General features: G+C 41.2%; 2 protein-coding genes across 2 annotated transcripts; one reads left to right on the top strand and one right to left on the bottom strand.

Annotated features, from left to right (window-relative positions):
• The first annotated feature begins 4,893 nt into the window (after window positions 1-4,893).
• On the top strand, window positions 4,894-10,833 carry bcl6ab (BCL6A transcription repressor b). Its single transcript, XM_080034549.1, has 9 exons — window positions 4,894-4,929; window positions 6,706-6,877; window positions 7,086-7,307; window positions 7,421-8,257; window positions 8,365-8,492; window positions 8,634-8,801; window positions 8,919-9,049; window positions 9,157-9,294; window positions 9,491-10,833. Exons 1-9 carry the CDS (start codon window positions 4,899-4,901, stop codon window positions 9,632-9,634), a joined length of 1,971 nt encoding a protein of 656 aa, XP_079890675.1. The 5' UTR covers window positions 4,894-4,898; the 3' UTR covers window positions 9,635-10,833.
• A 379-nt stretch (window positions 10,834-11,212) lies between these two features.
• On the bottom strand, window positions 11,213-18,568 carry cmpk (cytidylate kinase). Its single transcript, XM_080034556.1, has 6 exons — window positions 18,326-18,568; window positions 16,536-16,682; window positions 15,303-15,455; window positions 15,100-15,176; window positions 14,719-14,815; window positions 11,213-12,411 (listed from the first exon to the last, which is right to left on the bottom strand). Exons 1-6 carry the CDS (start codon window positions 18,467-18,469, stop codon window positions 12,370-12,372), a joined length of 660 nt encoding a protein of 219 aa, XP_079890682.1. The 5' UTR covers window positions 18,470-18,568; the 3' UTR covers window positions 11,213-12,369.
• Window positions 18,569-19,051: the final 483 nt, after the last annotated feature.

Raw genomic sequence — 19,051 nt, 5'->3', positions numbered from 1 at the left:
CTATGATCAAGCTCTAGCTCCGAATAAGTATTCTTGCTCTCACTGGTCCAACCTGCCTGCATGTTGAATGATTGTTCAGCAAAGGGCTCACCGGCAAGAGGGGAAATGAATCATGTTGTGTGTGCTTGCTTATGCCTTACCACACAATGGTAATTTAATTAACCGAAGAAAAAAAAATTAAAGTCATCTTCAACACAACAGCATTGAGTTTTGCTTTATCAACAGTTATAGATCGCATGCACGTGTGGTGGAAAAAAAAGCCTGCCTATCATATTTAAAGATAAGCTATATACAGGGGATATTATAATATGAATGGGTTACAGAATAGATCATGGTAACACTTCACATAAGACACACATCCTGCATATAGAGCTAGGAAACACAACATGGTTTTTTTTAAAGACACTAAAATTGTTACAGACATATTATAAGGATTTTATTTTTAGCTCAGTTGTTGTGCCGTTTAGCAGCTGATTTGAAATTACGTAGGAGTGCGTCATTAAGACAGTGATCAGATATCTAGGAACGTGCCAATGTTCACGTGTTCATTAATATAAGGTACGGTACATTCATAGACGGATTATGAGATAATGGGCCCCTGAGCACAAACTCTTAAAGGGCCCCCCACTCGTCCCTTTCCAGTCAGGTACACTGACTTTTCCACATAGATACATACAATTATTGGCAAAAACATATTAAGGAATTCATTGTTTCCCACATGATTTTGGGATACTGTTGGAGGGACCCTGTACCTTGTTGGGGGGTCCGGGGGCATGTACCCCCGGATTTTTTTTTACCTTTTTAAAGTAAAATGCATCAATTTGGTGCACTTTGAGAGGAAATTTTAGACGCTCTATCAAATCCTGAGATGCAGAAGGAACATTATTTTTCAGATTTTTCTTAAACAGGCAGCACTCTTTACTCTGCAACTGTAAACACAGTACAGTAGATTGGTCTGCAGACCCATGTTCTATGATGGAGGGGCCCATTTCAACAGTTAAAGGGTGGATAGCTACTTTTATGAACAATTTAGAATTCACACATAGAAAGTTTATTTCTATATGTGTGAGGGGACCTTCAAGGCCCCTCATGGAGCCCCTTAGACAGAGCTACTAATGCTGTTGTTTTTAACTTGCTTTTGTATTTCTCCCCTAGTTGAGGGGCCCATGATGATTTCTATCTTGTTAAATTGTATCTCTGGCTAAGGGCCCCCCCTGAGGCCTTGGGCCCCTGGGCCTGTGCCCGGTGTGCCCGTGCAGTAATCCACCCCTGGGTACATTAATTTACGTTTAATCAAAAATATAGAATTTTAGTTTATATATAATTTTAGGTTATTAAAAGTATCGATTCAGAGTTAGTAATGAACGGCTAGCTGTTTATTAAAAAGCAGAAAGCCCCTGTTCTTTTATTACTGATTCGCGTGTAAGAACTCAGGATTTTTTGTGTTACCCAAAACAATTGCCTACACAGCTGCGACTTAGAGGCAGGAAGTGGTGGGAACACACAGACGAGTGATAGTGAGTTTTTGGAGAGTTGAAAGACACTCACACACTTTCTGCAGCCCGTGCGTGACATTAAAAATGTGGCTAGCAGCTACTGAATGCCGGATAGGCCCCAACACACACACACACACACACACACACACACACACACACACACACATACACACACACACAGGGCCGACGGACTGGGTAGAAAAGTGATACAGTCGTGGGGGGGCCCAAGGCAGAGGGGGGCCCATACATTTTTTTTTTTTTTTTTTTTAACAAGCTAAATGTGTGGCCCCGATCTTTGAAGGCCCTGAACAATGCCATTCCAAAAAAAGAAGTAATTGACTGGCTCGTGATAAGCCCCTGACCCTTGCAAGAAGATCAGGGGCCTGCGCATGACTAAGCCATGTATGCGGGAGAGTAAGCAGGAGCAAGCCAACATTGAATTGAACTGGGGCCTGTTTCAGGTAGCTGGTTTTGAGGCAACCCGGAGTTTGTTCGCTCTGAGTTGGTGGAAACTCTGGGTTTTCCGTTTCAGGTAGCAGGTTCAATGCAACCGAGAGTCAGTTACTGCGGCAACATACGCCGTGGGTCTAACCTGCTGGATAGGTGGTTAGACCTACCCTGAGTTTGTTTTCACTTTACGCTGCAGCTCCGACTGAAGAAGGAGTGTCACTGTCACACGCGTCCCTGTACAGTTTGAAGCAAAATCACTCCACAGAAATCTCCATCGGGATGTTTTTATCATTTCCTGATGATTTTACGTTTGACCGATCATTTATCTGATCAGTAGCCTTGTTCTCAGCCCTCGGTCCATTCATATAGGCGGCCACCTTACACATCGAGACATGCTCTACATTCAGATTAATAAACATATTTGTATTGTATGCTTTTTAACGTCTGTGCCACTGAACAGATTTATGTCAGGTGGATTCATGTAACGCTGCGGCTGCACGCGATTGTTACTGTTCACTTGTGCGATCCTAAAGTCACAGACGAGCCCTTTTATATTCATATTATAGCCTAATATGAATATAAAAATTATATAAATAATTATAAAATAATTTAAACTGTGATCACTTGAGGAAAATGGATCTGATAATAAATCAATCAGGCTCTTCAATGGAAACTGTCACCTTATGTGTCAGACGTTAATGTCTTTCACTCCCCATTTAAAAGAAGCGACAGTCTGTTTACTGCACAGTGGGCTATTAGGCTACAGCTTCCCAAATACAGCGAATATAAAACACTGTCAGAAATGCTGTGCCGCGCCAGCTTTATTACTTTACTGCTGATATGCGTAACTTTTTAAAATAGACTATGGCTTCTCATACGGAAGCGAAATGATTGCTCTGTTTTTTTCTGAATTGCCGAGGAGATTAGATCAGAGTTATGTGACAATATACCCGTTAATTCTTCTCCATAGGCTACCATAAACTCATTCGTTAATATTTCTAACTCCAGTGGGAGGAGCGGAGAAGTTTTTTTTTTCTTTTTTTGAGAAGTGGAGAAGTGGGAGGATCACGCATTTGTTTCTTCTGTTTCCATGGTGAATCATGTTATCAGCGATCCATTGACGATGGCTTTTATGCACACGCTCCACCCAGAGTGAACACGCTCAGAGTTGATTAACCCAACGCTGATCCACTGTTCTGTAACCGAAAACCCAGAGTTGCTTATCAACCCTGCGCTCTGAGTTAACCAACTCAGAGCGTATGATTAAACCCAGAGTATGTAAAACCAGCTACCTGAAACAGGCCCCTGGTGGCGAAAATAAACGCAGCGATGTTTCTATGGGGATATTTAGCTGTACAGAAATAAGTGCTGGCAAAGCTAGGACAGTTTAAGACTCCACATCACTGTGGCAACACAACCTATCTATCAGCTCAGACAGCGCAAAGAAAAGTCTGATGAATACATGAGAGTGATGGCCCCTGCAAGTTTCAGTAAGTTTAAAGAAGTGCCACACTGTTACTGCCTTTGAAATGCATTTCGACATTTTAAGGGGAAAACACATTGTATTTATTATTTCAACTATTGAGTTATTTGTAGAACAGCATGCTAGTGTAGGCCAACAAGATAGATTTTCTGAATTTTCAATGCTGCTTTATTTTTATGTTTTAAATTGGGAAAGACATGTTCCAAAACAACCTGTATTTAAAAAGAAATCAAGCAAGTAGGCTAATAATAACCATTAATTAATTATAGGCTATCGCATCACAGTAGGCCTATTGTCCACAATAATCACAGCCCCCCATCCATAAAGGAACTTTAAAAAGTTTAATTTGCACTTGATGTGCCTACACAAGTGTATGGTCTATTATTTGTATTTAGTGTGTCTGCATAGTATTGCACAAAAACAGTAGAAGTTTTCTTTAATTGTGTTTTGTACTGTCTGTAAAATTATACTTGCACATAGCAAAAAAAATTGCACATCTGTATTCAAATAAACAGTTGTTTATTTCTATAGTGCGCATTGGCATCTTTGAGCAAAATACCCCCAAAATTTTCGCCGAGGCGCTTTGCGCCGCGCCTCCTGTGACCCTGCCCAGTGACCACCTTGACTAAGACATATTATGGGGGAAACACCGGTAAAAGTAATGATTTGGTCATTCATTAGATGAAATATTGTGGAGTTGTCTGGCTCAGAGAGACATGTGTTGTAAGACCGCTTTTCAGGGGGCCCATCAGGACTTTTTGAATAGGGGCCCAGAATTTGGCGCTACGCCCCTGCACACACACTCCATCAGATACATTTTGACACACAATAAATTATTTCCCAGGCCAAGCAAACATATTTTAAAAAATGAATGCACTCTAACACTAGAGCAAGAGAGCCCCCAGGAATGTATTACTTTAAACGTGTTATTTCTGCACTATTTAAAAGGAAGGCTCTGGTTGGAGCAGATATTCAACAGTTTAATCAGCATTGCGACTTAGGTATGATCCAAAAACTTGATGAGGACATGTTAAGAAAAAATAAATGATATATAAATGGGTAGTCTATATTATATTTGGATTTATTCGGAGATAAGATTAAACACTTTTCGCAGTTCTTTCTTTGCAGCGACAACATGCGCTCATATTCCCCATGGTATCTATAACTCGGTCAGCTGACCTTGCACTTGGAGCCAGCCAACTCACGGGGAGCTGAACTCTCTGCGAGACTTATTTAACAACTGAACAAAATCACAGACATATTCCGGACCAATCCTATAGATATGATCAATAAACAGTTTTGATCGAGCTTCTGCAATGCTTTGCAGTCCAATATTGCCGGTGCAGCGTTGAAATAAAGCTAAACACGATGCGCAGCTCCCCCGCCACGCAAATAATGGTACGGTCCTCTGTTGAAATTCCGAGAATTGAGCTGCTCTGTTTCTTAGAACTGGATTCTCAGAACTGGTGATGCACAGAGTTTCGAGGAAACTTTCACAAGGTGACTTTTTTTCCTTCCTATTTTCTCAGAATTAGGTCAGAAGTGTAGTGAAGTAACAGCTGCTCGTGCGGCTGCTTTGGGGATGGATTGTTTGTTTTTGCCAATAGTTTGAAGATGTTTATGATTCCTTTATCTAGAAAGTGAACCAACAGATTTGAACTATTAGAGATAGTTTTGACGGCTTAGTTTTATGGGCTGTGTGTGGGTTTTTATGTCATCAGTTTGCTTTAATGTAGTCTACTCTAAACATCCTGCAGGAACGACACGTTCACCTTTCCCCCAGTGGGCTAGTGTGTTTAGTTCTGGCTCACGGGTTGCCTTATTTGTTTTACTTCAACCATTTGACCCTTTTGAAAGTTGCGTTTTGATGCACACTTTGGCAGCTTTGCGGCAAACCTCTTTGCCATGCAAAAGTGGCGCAACAGGATCGGTCGGTCTGGTTCAGTCAAATGTATTTTCTTGCTGCGCATTTCTTTTTTTCGGGAGTCGATCTTTTTTAAACGCCTTTTCTTCCTTTTTCTTATCTTTGTTCAACTAGTTTTAACCTAGAAAACATATTTTTTAAACACATCCGAGGTGCAGGAGAGTCCCCCGACACGAGGAGTTTAACACAGTTTCTAAACTTGAGCGGACGTGTGCTGGCTGGTTTACACAAGAAGTTACGCAGCAGCAACAACAACAACTAACCACTCCTTGAAATCTCATCCTGCGAAACCATGCTGTCTCGGTTAATTTACGAGATTTGGAAAGCCATTGAGAGAGAAAGAGCTAGAGTAGCCTAGTTTAGAACGAGTGGAGTGGGGGAGTAGGCTGCTACGCATTAATGGGTTAAATGAGATTAGTTCTACTTATATCGGAGGAACAGGATACCTCACTGTGTAGGCCTACTGGCAACCTAATCTGCGCAGCCAGTACGGAATGTGCTCAAACGCATGCCTCAAACGTCAAACACGTTTACAACCTAGAGACAGCGCTCACTGTGCGCTGCTCGCACACGCGCCTGCAAAAGACGCGCACGCATGACGAGGGGGTCATACCCGGACAACTTTTACATTCTTTAACAACACACGTGTGATGTTTGCGGTTGAGATTTGGCGTCGCCTTATCAACTCTGCTCCAAATTATTAAGCGGAAGAAGTTCACCTACTGACAAATAGCCTATCACAGTTTTCATCATAACATGTTCGATTATTGATCGTAGCCCATCGTGTAATAATACCATCCTTATTAAGGGCCGACAAGAAGCAAAGGCATGGATAAAAGGGTTCGATTAATCTTACCTTTAACTTTTCTCTTTGCAATGCCGCCGCCTCTTGATAAAACGTTGTCAAGACACTTGCTCTGTTTCCAAGCATGTTATGGTTCCAAACCCTGGTGGGTTAGCTCATAGTGTGAGTGAGCCAGAGTTGATGAAATACAATAAGAGTGTTTGTTATCTTGTGTAATAAGAGCGTCTATTTGTGTAGCATTATGATTGATTGATTGATTACATAACTAATTGTTATTGATAATGGCTTGACTTTGTGGCCTTTTAAGATGATTCCACACTGAACCAGAATGTAAGCCCATCTCAGCTGCACAATACAACTTGTCTTAAATGTTGTTAGCATTATTATTTAGTAATAAAGTAAAGTTTAATTTATTTATTTATTTATTATAGTATTGGTGCCAATATTCCCACATTGTTATATCACTACCACGCTCTTAGAGTGTGCCTCTATTAAACGGTCATTACCAATAATAAATCAACTATTTCTTATTTCTGCCCTTAATCAGATTTTGACAGCATGGCCACTACTGCAGATGGCTGCATTCAATTCACGCGGCACGCAGGCGACGTCCTGCTCAACTTCAACCGCCTCCGCAGCAGGAACCTCCTGACCGACGTCACCATACAGGTGGATGGACAGCCTTTCCATGCCCACAAAGCCATCCTGGTGGCCTGCAGGTACGCATGCACTCTATTTAGATCTGTGGACTCTCTTGTTTTATTCTCTGCATCTAACTAAGCTTTGCTATTTCTGGAACACAGTTTATTTTTATTTTCAAGTTTAGTGAATCACCAACCCCTGACACAGCCACACCCTGTCATTTCATGGCCTCACTCCAAATAATCCAATCTTCAGTTAATAACTCTCATCTGTGTACTCTTACAGCGGCTTCTTTTACTCGGTGTTCATGAATCCCGAGAACGCAAACCTCAGTGCCATCAGCTTAGACCCCAAAGTGGAGCCCAAGGCTTTCTCCATCCTGCTGGACTTTATGTACACATCCTGTCTGAACCTTAAAGACAGCACGGTCCTGGCCACCATGAACACAGCCGTCTATCTCCAGATGGAACATGTGGCCGACACCTGCCACAGGTTCATCCAGTCCAGGTAAAGGAGACATGTGACGAGGAGGACACACTCTATAATGTCTTGGTAAAAGAAAAACGGAAGGGATCAGAGTTGGAGTGAATAACTTCTGGTTGAATGTGTTTTATTTGCAGGCAGCAGTGTTTGAACATGCAGATTGAAGAGGTACAGACCAACTCATTGCACCTGTCTGATGAGATCCCTGCTTTGAGGCCTGTTGATGAGAAAGAGCCAGGCTTTAGACACAACCACACAGCCAACACAGGGGGCTACGTGCCCAGTGTGTTCAGGGGGATCAACACCTCCGGCTCCTACCACGTCTACGGCGACCCCCGGCCCCGCATACCTGCCGGGAAGCTTGAAGGTTCCCACAAGGTCAGCCACCTCCCCAGAGAAGGGACCATGTCCCAGGTACGATGCTCACAGGTACCTAGCATCAACATGGCCCACAGTGAGTCCACTACCAGCCTCTCCCACCCCAGTTTCCCCACCGCTATCGTCCGACCAATAGGAGGATCCCACGGGAGCTTTCGGAAGCCCGCCACTCCCATGGAAGAAGACAGCATGCAGCATCCGCAGACCGGCTGCCTACGACTGTCCCAGAGTTTTATGAAAGGCGTGATTTGTAGCCCACAGAGCCCGCACAGGTCGGACTGCCATCCCAACTCGCCCACAGAGTCCAACAGCAGCAGGAACGCCACGCTGAGCCAAAAGCAGCCCTCCGAGTGCCCCAACGACACCAAGGCACACAACTGGAAGAAGTACAAGCTGATCGTGATGAACCAAACCGAATGTGACGAGCACGAAAAGGAGGCTCAGGCAGGCAGTGCTGAGGACATGGCCGTGTCCCCTACGCCGAGCGGGGCAGCGGGCGGACACAGTGACACGGTCCAGGCAGAAGAGGAAGAAGCCGGCGAGCATAGAGACCAAATCCTCATGTCCCAGAGTGTGGACAGCTGCAGCAGCATCAGGTAAATGCTCCGAATCTCACTGTGAGAACCAGGAAATGAAATCTGAGTTTGCTCAAGAGAATGACTGACATTGATATAAACTCTGTGGTTTGTCTTTTTGTGCTCAGTCACCGCAGATGCTCCTCCTGTGCCTGTGACAGCCCTCGGTGCATGGAAATGGGTCACCTTTCTCCAGACGTTTACGGCAGAGAGGACGCCACCCAGCTCCACTCAGAGTATTCTCCCTCCAGCTGTGGTAAGTGGAGTTTGCAGGTGCCAAACACTTATGAGCTTAGGTTCTAAATAGTAACAAATGAGTTGGCAGGATTGCGTTAAGCCGAACCAAAGTCGTGGAAAATCGAATTCTAATTCTAATTCCTACATTTGCTTTCTACAGAAAACTTCACCTACTTCTGCAACGGGTGTGACTCCAAGTTCCTAGAGGAGGATTCCCTGAAAGAGCACATGGCCCAGGTCCACAGTGACAAGCCATACAAGTGTGACTGCTGCCAGGCGGCCTTCCGCTACAAGGGAAACCTGGCCAGCCACAAAACTGTTCACACCGGTAAGACTAATATCTCCGGCTTTTTATATATATACTGTATATAAAAGTACCATCCAGTTGACTTCATTGATGTGACCGTTTCATTCACTGCAAAACCCTGCTGATCTCAACTTCCAGGTGCAAAGCCGTACCACTGCAACATCTGTGGCGCTCAGTTCAACCGGCCAGCCAACCTCAAGACTCACACCCGCATCCACTCTGGAGAAAAGCCATACAAGTGTGAGACATGCGGTTCCAGATTTGTCCAGGTAAGGAAAGAAGAAAAGAAAAGTCTTCAGTAAGGCTTTGCAAATGTCAAACCACTGCCTTCAAGCACACAGTATGTATTTGAAATATGTGTTGAATTTTCTTGCAGGTGGCCCATCTTCGCGCCCATGTGCTGATTCACACAGGAGAGAAGCCGTACCCTTGCGAGATCTGTGGGACTCACTTCCGCCACCTACAGACACTCAAGAGCCACATGCGCATTCACACCGGAGAGAAGCCTTATCATGTAAGCTTTCCTAGTCAGCCACCCCCACCTCTTATCCAGCAGTGCTTGCTTAAGGAGGGTAATCCCTTTTGCGCCCGTGATCCATGTGCCTATCAATAGCAGTAATCCCAGGGAGATCCTGTAGCCAGTGGGGGTTGGGGGATGAAACTGACCTGTTATGAAAGTGAGTCTAAATAATTTTTTTTTATGTCCTCAGTGTGAAAGGTGTGACCTCCACTTCAGACACAAGAGTCAGTTGAGGCTTCACCTCCGACAGAAGCACGGTGCCATCACCAACACCAAGGCTCAGTATCGCAGGAGCCCCAACAACATCCTCCCAGGCCTTGTGAGCTCCTGCTGAGGCACCAAGTGTAATTGTTTTCCGTAACCGCCATGTTTTTAAAACATTTTGGAGTTTTACAAACGGGAAGATGAATATTATAAATATATATATATACAAAAAAAATATGTATATGCCCTTTATGCATTTGTATATGATGCAAATTAAGTAAGCTCTTTGGTATTTCAAAGATTGTAGAAGTTTACGCTTTTTGGTGTGAATGTCTAACAGAATGTGAAGTGTAGCAGGTATTTCTCCATTTTGGCAATTTTATTTTATATATATAACAGAATGTCAGCATTGAAGGACAGTCCTCTTTCTCGTTCGGATTGAAAATCACTGTTACAGTTTCACTTTGGGTACTGGTATGAATTTTGCTCAGTAATGTGCCCACAGTTTATGGAGGTTATTTTTGTAAATAAGATAATATATATTTTCAGATTGCCATCTGCTGGCAGAGTACAATTATTTTGCAGTTTTGGTTTTATTTTGTGCAGTGAGAACAAGGGCTTGTTATTTTTTGCCATGTCATAGTTCGTGGTACGTATTTTAATATGTACAGATAGTTGTTTATCATTTTCTATAATGTACATAATATTTTCTTTTTTCAGTCATTTCTGGGCTCCTGTTGGTATTTTGCACATGCTCATAATGCTGTCAATCATATATTTTCATACTTTTCATTGAAGTATTTCTACTTAAAATGTTCTCGACATATTGAAATTGTTTGTTAGACCCTGTTCCGCAGCACTTGCTCTGTTCTTATTTATATTGTTCTTCATTGCTGTATTGCATTACATTTTGGTGCTGCAATGATCCATTCTCCCCAAGTTTGATTGTATTCTATCTTACCTAATGTATCATAGTGCACTCTTACGAACCAGTATATCCATAGTGCCTTACATTCACGCTTTTCTATTGGCTCACCTCCCAAACTATTTGTTTGACGATATGAAAGCCCCGGTACTTATAAACTGCTTTTGAGATTCATTTCACATTTGGTATATTGTTTCAGTGTCATGTGTATGCATGTCGGGTACTGTTATTTTGTAAGCTGATTAGCTGTTGTGTGTAGCTCTTAAAATGCAGATATACCAGGCATCAAGCTAAAATATATATATATATATATTGCTCAGGAATATTATAATGTCAGCAAATGTCTTTGTAACTGCAGATTATATATATATATGTATATATATATATTATGAATTGAAAATAAAATTAACATCATGCAGCACTATTTTCAATATTGTGTTCATTATTTTCAACTTAGAAGGTTCAAGCATAGACTTTAATCATTTTATAGATTTTCAGTCTAGTTTTGAAGCTTTACGGCCAGGCTACGTAAAGTATGGATGACTCTGTGGCGCCACCTGGTGTTCACTTTTATACATAATTATTTTCTTTGTGTAGAAATTGTGTAGTAGGGAAACCCAAATGTATGGAGGACAGGCAGCGCTGCCTGGAAGGCTCCGTTGGAGGCACAAAACACCATCGAGCAAAATATTACATTCATCAATAAATGTGCCAAAATAATAAAATATGAAATAATCAAAATAAATACATACATACATTGATTCTTATATTTATTATGAAATCAATTAAAATCTAAGAAGAAATGTAGAATACAAGAATGAATTGTATGAGATTGTAAAATAGAATAGATAAACATGTATCTATTGAAATATTTCCATTTTAGCATATATTATATATATCAAAATATTTGTTAATTGCAGCATTCCCTTATTTATTGATGAATGAGTAATTTTCATCCACTGTAAAATCCTAACAGTGAATTTGGAAAAAAACAACAACCGATAAACCTGATGAAATGATAAGGTGATGTCAGGCGCCCCCTGCTGGCCAATAGAAGGCTACTAAATGCTTTGTGTTGATAACTTCAAAATATGTTTAGGCAACAGTCCACAGCACTGTACTTACAGTAGCCAATACGTACACAAAAACCAAAAAATAAAAAACTGTATACACAGGCAACAGTCATAGTGTTGAATAAATATTCCACATTAATTAAGAAAAACAAAGTCATTGATTTAACTTTTTTCATTTTATCCCCCCTCCTTCAAGCATACAGTACAGATTCTACATTTATCATTAGGTTTTCTCTGTGACTAGTCCCAAGTGTCATACTTGTGATGTAACATATCAAGGTGGTCAGATATTCTAACCCAGGGCGACCTAGCACAGTAACATTTACCTGATAAAACTCTACATGGCACAAGATTAACTGGGCATACCCCTGTAGCGCTGTCCATTAAATGTGAGATCGATGTTTTATGCGTTTTATTTGGAGGCTATTGGCTGTTGTTATCAGGTCAAACAACTAATTGGTCTGAAGCATTATAGCAATGACATGATACTCTGAAGACATAGGTGATATATGCTGTGTTTGAACGATTTTCGATAATATAAGTCTCTTTGATTGACAAAAAGTGTCTCACTAAGCTAGTGTTCCACTTTGTTCTTCTGCAAAGGCCTCAAACTATGATGACAGACCTGTGAGCTCTAATGCACACAAACGAGTTGATCTCTACTTCACACTCTTACCAATACACATTGTACACACACTGACAAACACACAACTGAACAGTGCAGCATTTACAAAAAATATGAAAAAAAAGGTAATGAAAAGTAAAAGGTCATATGAATGGACATATAAACGTATTAGAGTGTACTAGCAGTTGATAAAAAGAAACCTAAAAGGATAAATGAATGTTGTTGGCAGCTGGGGGAAAAACTCAACCCTCTTTGTCGAGAATGGCTTTCACATCAGCAAACACCTGAAACAGAAAAATAGCACAGTGTGTCAGGACACAAACTGTATTTCAAACATTCCCTTTTGGCCATCAGTCTTATCTGTTATGATAGCACCTCCATTGGTGAGATCTTGTGATCAGGAAAGAGGTTCTTATCACACCCCAGTGTTAAAGCAGATGTAGACCTGCTTTAAGGTGCATTTTGGTTCCAATTGCCACTAGAGGCTGGAATCAAAACCAATTAGAAGACTGATGGGAAACCCTCCTCAAATATCTGATTAAGGGCTTGTTTCCCCTAATTGACAGGTTTCTCAGATCATCCATGCGTTCCAAATTGCATACTCTTTCTTTTTTACTTTTCTACATACTACAGCTGTTCATAAAAAAATATCTAGTTAATATGCAGCAGTACTTTACTTTTACTAGGTAATTTCATCATAACATCGCGCCTTGAACTTCCCACTTGCTTATACAGGTGAAACTCATATTATTAGAATATCATGGAAAAGCTCTTTTTTTAATTCTAATTTAATTTTAAAAGTGGAAGTTCCATATATTCTAGATATATTAGACATATAGTGATATATTTCAGGCATTTTTTATTTACAGGATTCCGGCTTACAGCTCATGAAAACCAGAAATCGAGCATCTCAAAATATTAGAATATGCCAATCAAAACAAATATTTATAACACAGAAATGTCGCTCTTTTCATAAGTATTTTCATTAATCTACTATATACTTGGTCTGGGATCTTATTTTGCATGAATTATTGCATTAATGTGGCATGGCATGGGGACGATCAGTCTGTGGCACTGCTGAGGTGTTATGGAAGCCCAGGTTGCTTTGATAGTGGCCTTCAGCTCGTCTGTATTGTTGAGTCTGGTGTGTATCATCTGCCTCTTGACAATAGCATATAGATTCTCTATGAAGTTCAGGTCAGGATAGTTGTCTGGCCATTCATGTACAGTAATACCATGGTCAGACAACCAGTTACTAGTGGTTTCTGGCACTGTGGACAGGTGCCAAATCTTGCTGGAAAAGGAAATTGTCATCTCCATAAAGCTTGTCAACAGACGGAAGTATGAAGTGCTCTAAAATCTTCTGGTAGACGGCTGTGTTGACTATGGACTTGATTACACTGTGGACCAACAGCAGCAGATGACATGATACCTCAAATCATCACTGATCCAAATGAAATGTTGCATTTAATTTTGAAATCAAGGTCCCACAGTCTAGAGGAAGAGTGGAGGGGAAACAAAATCCAAGTTGCTTGATGACCACTGTCAAGTTTAAACGGTCAGTGATGATTTGAGGCACCATGTCATCTGCTGGTGTTGGTCCACTGTGTTATCAAGTCCAAAGTCAACACAGCTGTCTACCAGGATATTTTAGTGCACATCATGCTTGCGTCTGTTGATTAGCTTTATGAAGATGCTAATTTCCTTTTTCCAGCAAGACACCTGTCCACAGTGCCCAAACCACTAGTAACTGGTTGACTGACCATAGTATTACTGTGCTTGATTGGCCAGACAACTCTCCTGACCTGAAACCCATAGATAATCTATGGAGTACTGTCAAGAGGCAGATGATACACACCAGACCCAACAATACAAACGAGCTGAAGGCCACTATCAAAGCAACATGGGCTTCCATAACACCTAAGCAGTGCCACAGGCTGATAGCATCCATGCCACGCCGCATTGAGGCAGGAATTCATGCAAAAGGGGCAAAAACCTAGTACTGAGTATATATGCATGATTATACATTATAGATGTCCGACATTTCTGTATTGAAAATCCTTTTTTTATTGATTTTATGTAATATTTTAATTTTATGCGAATTTGAATTTGGGGTTTTCATAAGCTGTAAACCATAATCATAAAAATTATAAAAAAAGGCGTGAAATATCTCACTTCGCATGTAATGAGTCTATATAATATATTAGTTTAACCTTTTAAGTTGAATTACTGAAATAAATGAACTTTTGCAGGATATTCTAATTTTTCGAGTTTCACCTGTATATCCGTCTCATAATTGCTTGTTACCAAACAGAGGCTCCGTTGATCTGACACAACTTCTGGCGCACTTTGGATTGTGCGTCAAAGTTTCCCAAAAAGCCTGACGATTTCCACACTAAAACCCACGACCAGATGTAGTAGGGCATCTGGGTATTTTGAAGCATGCGGCATCTGACAACCTGTATTGGGACATCCTAAATCTGTCTGTTTTTAACTTTAAAAAAAAAAACTCCCTAAAAAAACCCCTTTAGAAACACTTGGGGTGACGTTCATAGCTTGTTTGCTACGGTGTTCTGAAACCATTTACTCACCTCATCTACAGACCGAGAGGCGTCTACAGTGCGCACCTTGCCCTGTTTTTCATACAGTTCAATGATTGGTCGTGTAGACTGCAGGTAGGTTTGGATTCTGCATTAAGAAGAAGAAAAAATTATCCTCTGGTTATTGGGGCCAGACCACACAGGGGAGACTCAAAGGAGACACAAATGAGGTCAAAACCACACGTGCAGGTATCCAGCAGTTGGGTAACTGGGACAGACAAATCCATACTGATCAGACAGGGTTGAAGTACTTTGTTACAGAGAAAACAGAAATCAGTACATGAAATCAATTAATGGTCAAAAGCAACATTGCATACAACACTAAGTGAAAAACAAAGTCCATCTTAAAACATGTATTTGTTTGTGCTGCACCTTTTCTCCAAACTTTCCCTGTTGTCGTCTGAGCGTCCACTGCTCTTCCCTCTTTCTAGACATCTGTCGATGCAAACCTGAAGAAAGGGGAGAGAGGTCATTGTGTGTTGAGTGAAGCAAAGCTCTGAGGAGATCAGCACAGATCTCTGTATGTATCTAGAAACAGCTGGAGGGGTTTAAGATTTCCAGTTTCCATGACGTACCTCATTGCCACAGTCAAAGAAAAGCACAAATTTGACATCTGCTTTGCCATCCATGACAGTGTTCCAGCCCTGAAGGTTGTCCTCGTTTCGGGGGAAACCGTCTATGAGAAAGCGGAACTTTTTCTCGTCTGCCTGCATGGTCTTTTCCATCGCCTTGCAAAACAGAAACGACAACTGAGTGATTTCATTGAAATAGCTGTTTTATTCTAATGAATAAAAAACAGATTCCGGACCGGTCAGTCAACATAGACACCAATGACCAAAAAATAGATGTCCATGTACTCGTTGTAGGTCCGCCTAAAAGTAACCAAGTGTATCATGGTGCTGACTAACTTTAGTAAGAAAATGTCCCAGTCTCACAAAGCAGCTGTGGTTTGGCTAGCATTGAAAACGGTTTCAAAGCACACTTTAGTAGCTCAAACATTAGCAATGATCCATGTTGGAAAATGGTTGTGGATTGCTACAAAAGAGAAAGGAAAAAAAAAACACACATGAAACTAATGATTGTCCTTATGGATCATTGTTTACATTTACGTTTTATTTAAATTAATTGTTTATTCTTTAATTTAAAAAAATAAAGACAATTGCCGGACAGAATTTACCAGAGCCTAAAATGATTCTTCAAATAATTATGTTATATCTCATAGGTATGACCAACAGCGAAAAAATTCAAAAGATTTTAGCGAAGTGATAAAGTATGAAATAGAAAAACTAAATCCTCACATTCACAATGCTAGGAGCAGAAGCAAATGTTGTATGTATTCACTTAATACATATAAAAAATGTATTGATTGTCACAGTTTAATATCCTGTAAACTGATTAAACCACAGATGATCTGCTAAGGTCTTGGCATGACTAGCCAAGATAATAGAACAATCAAATACAAAGCAAAGGTATGTGAAAATCTGTGATCAGAGTTCGAGGACATCTATTATGCAAAATGAACTTTGTCATGGTTTTTCAACACCAATATCCCTGGTGTGACTAGAGACTTTGAGAAGTATTAAGGGTTTTCTGACACTACACCATGAAAACAGTGTATAGTACAAACCCAACTTACAATTTTGAACCTGAAAATCAGAATAATGTGCGACCTTTAAAGTTTAATTTTCACCTTTTGAAAAAGGAAAAGAAAGGTGAGTTGTGTGAAGTGTCTAACAGACGGACCTGGTTTTGCCCCAGGCTATGCAAAAAAAAATCAAACCAATCTCCAGCCTATATTCGGTGCATACCTTCCTGAGTAAGTTGATGGTGATCTCCACCGGGACAATTTTTCCATCCTTGATGTAGTTGGCAATGAGCTGTCCGAACTCTGACCCCTCTCTGGCTCGCTCTTCCCTCAGCAAGTCCCCAGCTGACAAATGGGTGTAGTTGTAGTTCTGAAAGACAAAAAACATGTTGTTTAAAAAAAAGAGGTCGCTAACTTGCTATTATAGGATGTCAGTTTCTGTTGAAGAAAATGTGAGTTGTTCATTTGGAAAAAGTTCATAGATTTTTCATAAATATCAAAACTCTGCATTTGAAAAGACGGCCTTTACAGAAGGATTTACAATCGTCTCAGTCACTGATCTAGGCAGGAGTCATTGCTTGTTTAGTGAATGAAAGGATCTTCTATGCACAGCCGCCATACAGGCATAACCGCCGTGCTTCATGCGTGGCAGCCAACACCCAGCAACATCCGTGAACAGCTCATAGTTGTAAAGTTGTCAAAAGCTTGCATCAAACAGTCCACAATAGCCCCTCGTAAGAGCTGCAGCTTCATGAGCCTTTCATGAGTCTGACTTCAACACAAACATCAAAACAGTATCCTTCAGTAAAATGATGGCTTTTCAAACTTTTTTGACTGCATTGAAGAAACTTACTTTTAGTCACCTCACACCTATGCTTCTTAGGGATTATGCTCAAGGCACTGAACAAATGAATTACGCCTTAGAGAAAAATGTACGAAGAAAACAACATAATTATTTCCATTGCTCTCTTCTCAACCATAGCCATGCTCTCTAGCCCTACCCAGTTTAATTTCTGACCTTGATTTATGTGGTATTATTAATAGCAACGCAGCAGATGAGTGGCTGCGGACAATCTCAGAATACTTCTAATGTCAGGGTGTATATGCAGAAACTTCAAAGACCGACGAGACCATGTCATTATAGACTTTCCTCCGCCAATACATGTAATTAAATGATATTTTAATTTAATTTCTAAGTTCAATTTCACATTACGATTGATCTAGACTATGTTTCACTATGTCTATGCTATGCTTTCTTTTTAAGTTTATTTAGGTATTCGCTTGTATGTTCCCTTTTATAAATGTTTCCTTTTTTTAATGTAGCATTGATGAAGAAAGCCTTAAAGACTCCATAATTTAATAGCCAACAACTGCTCCCGTCATTGTTGTGCATATGACAAACAAACCCTCTTGAATCTTACAAAATGTGGACATCACCATCTCTCTCAGTTTGTTTAGAGTCGATGACTGAGGGGCCAAGTGCACCATGGATTACACAATCTCCTCTGGTAGTTCGGTGAGAAGGTTACAACATAGAGCAAATGTCAATAGGCTAGATCCTGCTGGCTCTGTTTGTTCTGAGTCAAGCTAATAAAGAGGCAGTCCTCTCTAGCCTTTTAATTCGTGCGTTTGAATGCAACAGAGGGCTGAAATAAAAATAAAGAACATAGTATTTTTAACTACATTGAAACAAGTAGCCTACTTGCGAGTTTCTGACATGTTTTCTACAAATAGTAAAATGGTAGGCCTACTTTTTAGTGCTGGTTTGACAGCACAGGCTGGAAATAAACTGTATTCCCTGTGTGGCTAACTAGCTAGCTAACACACCGGTTCGTTTTAGAGGACAACCGGAAGTCAATGTAATTTAGACATTACGTTACAATAAAAACGATATTATAATGCATACATACTCTCAAGGTAACCTAATACTATTTTTCTCGTGATACACTAAAGCCTTGCAATCAAAAGAGGCCGTTTTCATTGTCATGTATCTTGCCATCTCACGTAGCCTACCTCCACGATTCTGGAGCACTGGGTCCCTTTGCCGGCGCCAGGCCCGCCCAGCACGAACATTACTTGGGGCTTCATCATCAGCGACACCCGGTACACAAAGCTCGGCACCCTCTGAAACACGTTACCCAGCAAGCGGCCGATCATAAACCAGCACCAGTGGCGACAGTCGTGAACCGGCGGGATGGGAACAATAAACAAAACAATGAGCCGAGCCCAGCCGACCGGTGAGTGCGTGTCAGTGTCGGTGCGGAATACGGTGAGAGAAAAACGACACCGTTTCCGCTGTTGACTTGAGCGACCAATGGGGTTTCACGTAGGGTTGACGCAGTCCTGTAGCCACGCCTATCCGCACTTGTTTTTTTTTTTTTCAATGCAGAGGTCGGGTGACGCCCCTCCCCTGCCTCTCCAGCATCAGCACCTCGAAACCGAACAAGGCGACCCGCGGCTGGGAAGAGGATGCTCTCCGGTCCGCCATGCTCACCACCAGCTCGAGGACACACAACGACTAACCGAAGGTTGCTCGCGCGGCTGGGTATTAAAATCGCTGTTTTCTGTACGTGTATGCTGCCTCGCTGCCTCCATTCATGATGCACCATTCATGCATCCCGAAGAATGGAAGACACACTGCGAGAAACACATTTAGAAACAAATATGATTATAGGCGGTTATAGCTCGACTGTCTCGCATTTATAAGACACGTTCTCGCTCATTTGATGAAGCGTCTTT

The sequence above is a fragment of the Ammodytes marinus genome, assembly GCF_949987685.1.
Source record: "Ammodytes marinus genome assembly, chromosome: 9".
Lineage (NCBI taxonomy): Eukaryota > Metazoa > Chordata > Actinopteri > Uranoscopiformes > Ammodytidae > Ammodytes > Ammodytes marinus.
Note: the sequence above shows the minus strand (reverse complement) of the source record. Positions and strands in the feature narration are given on the sequence as shown.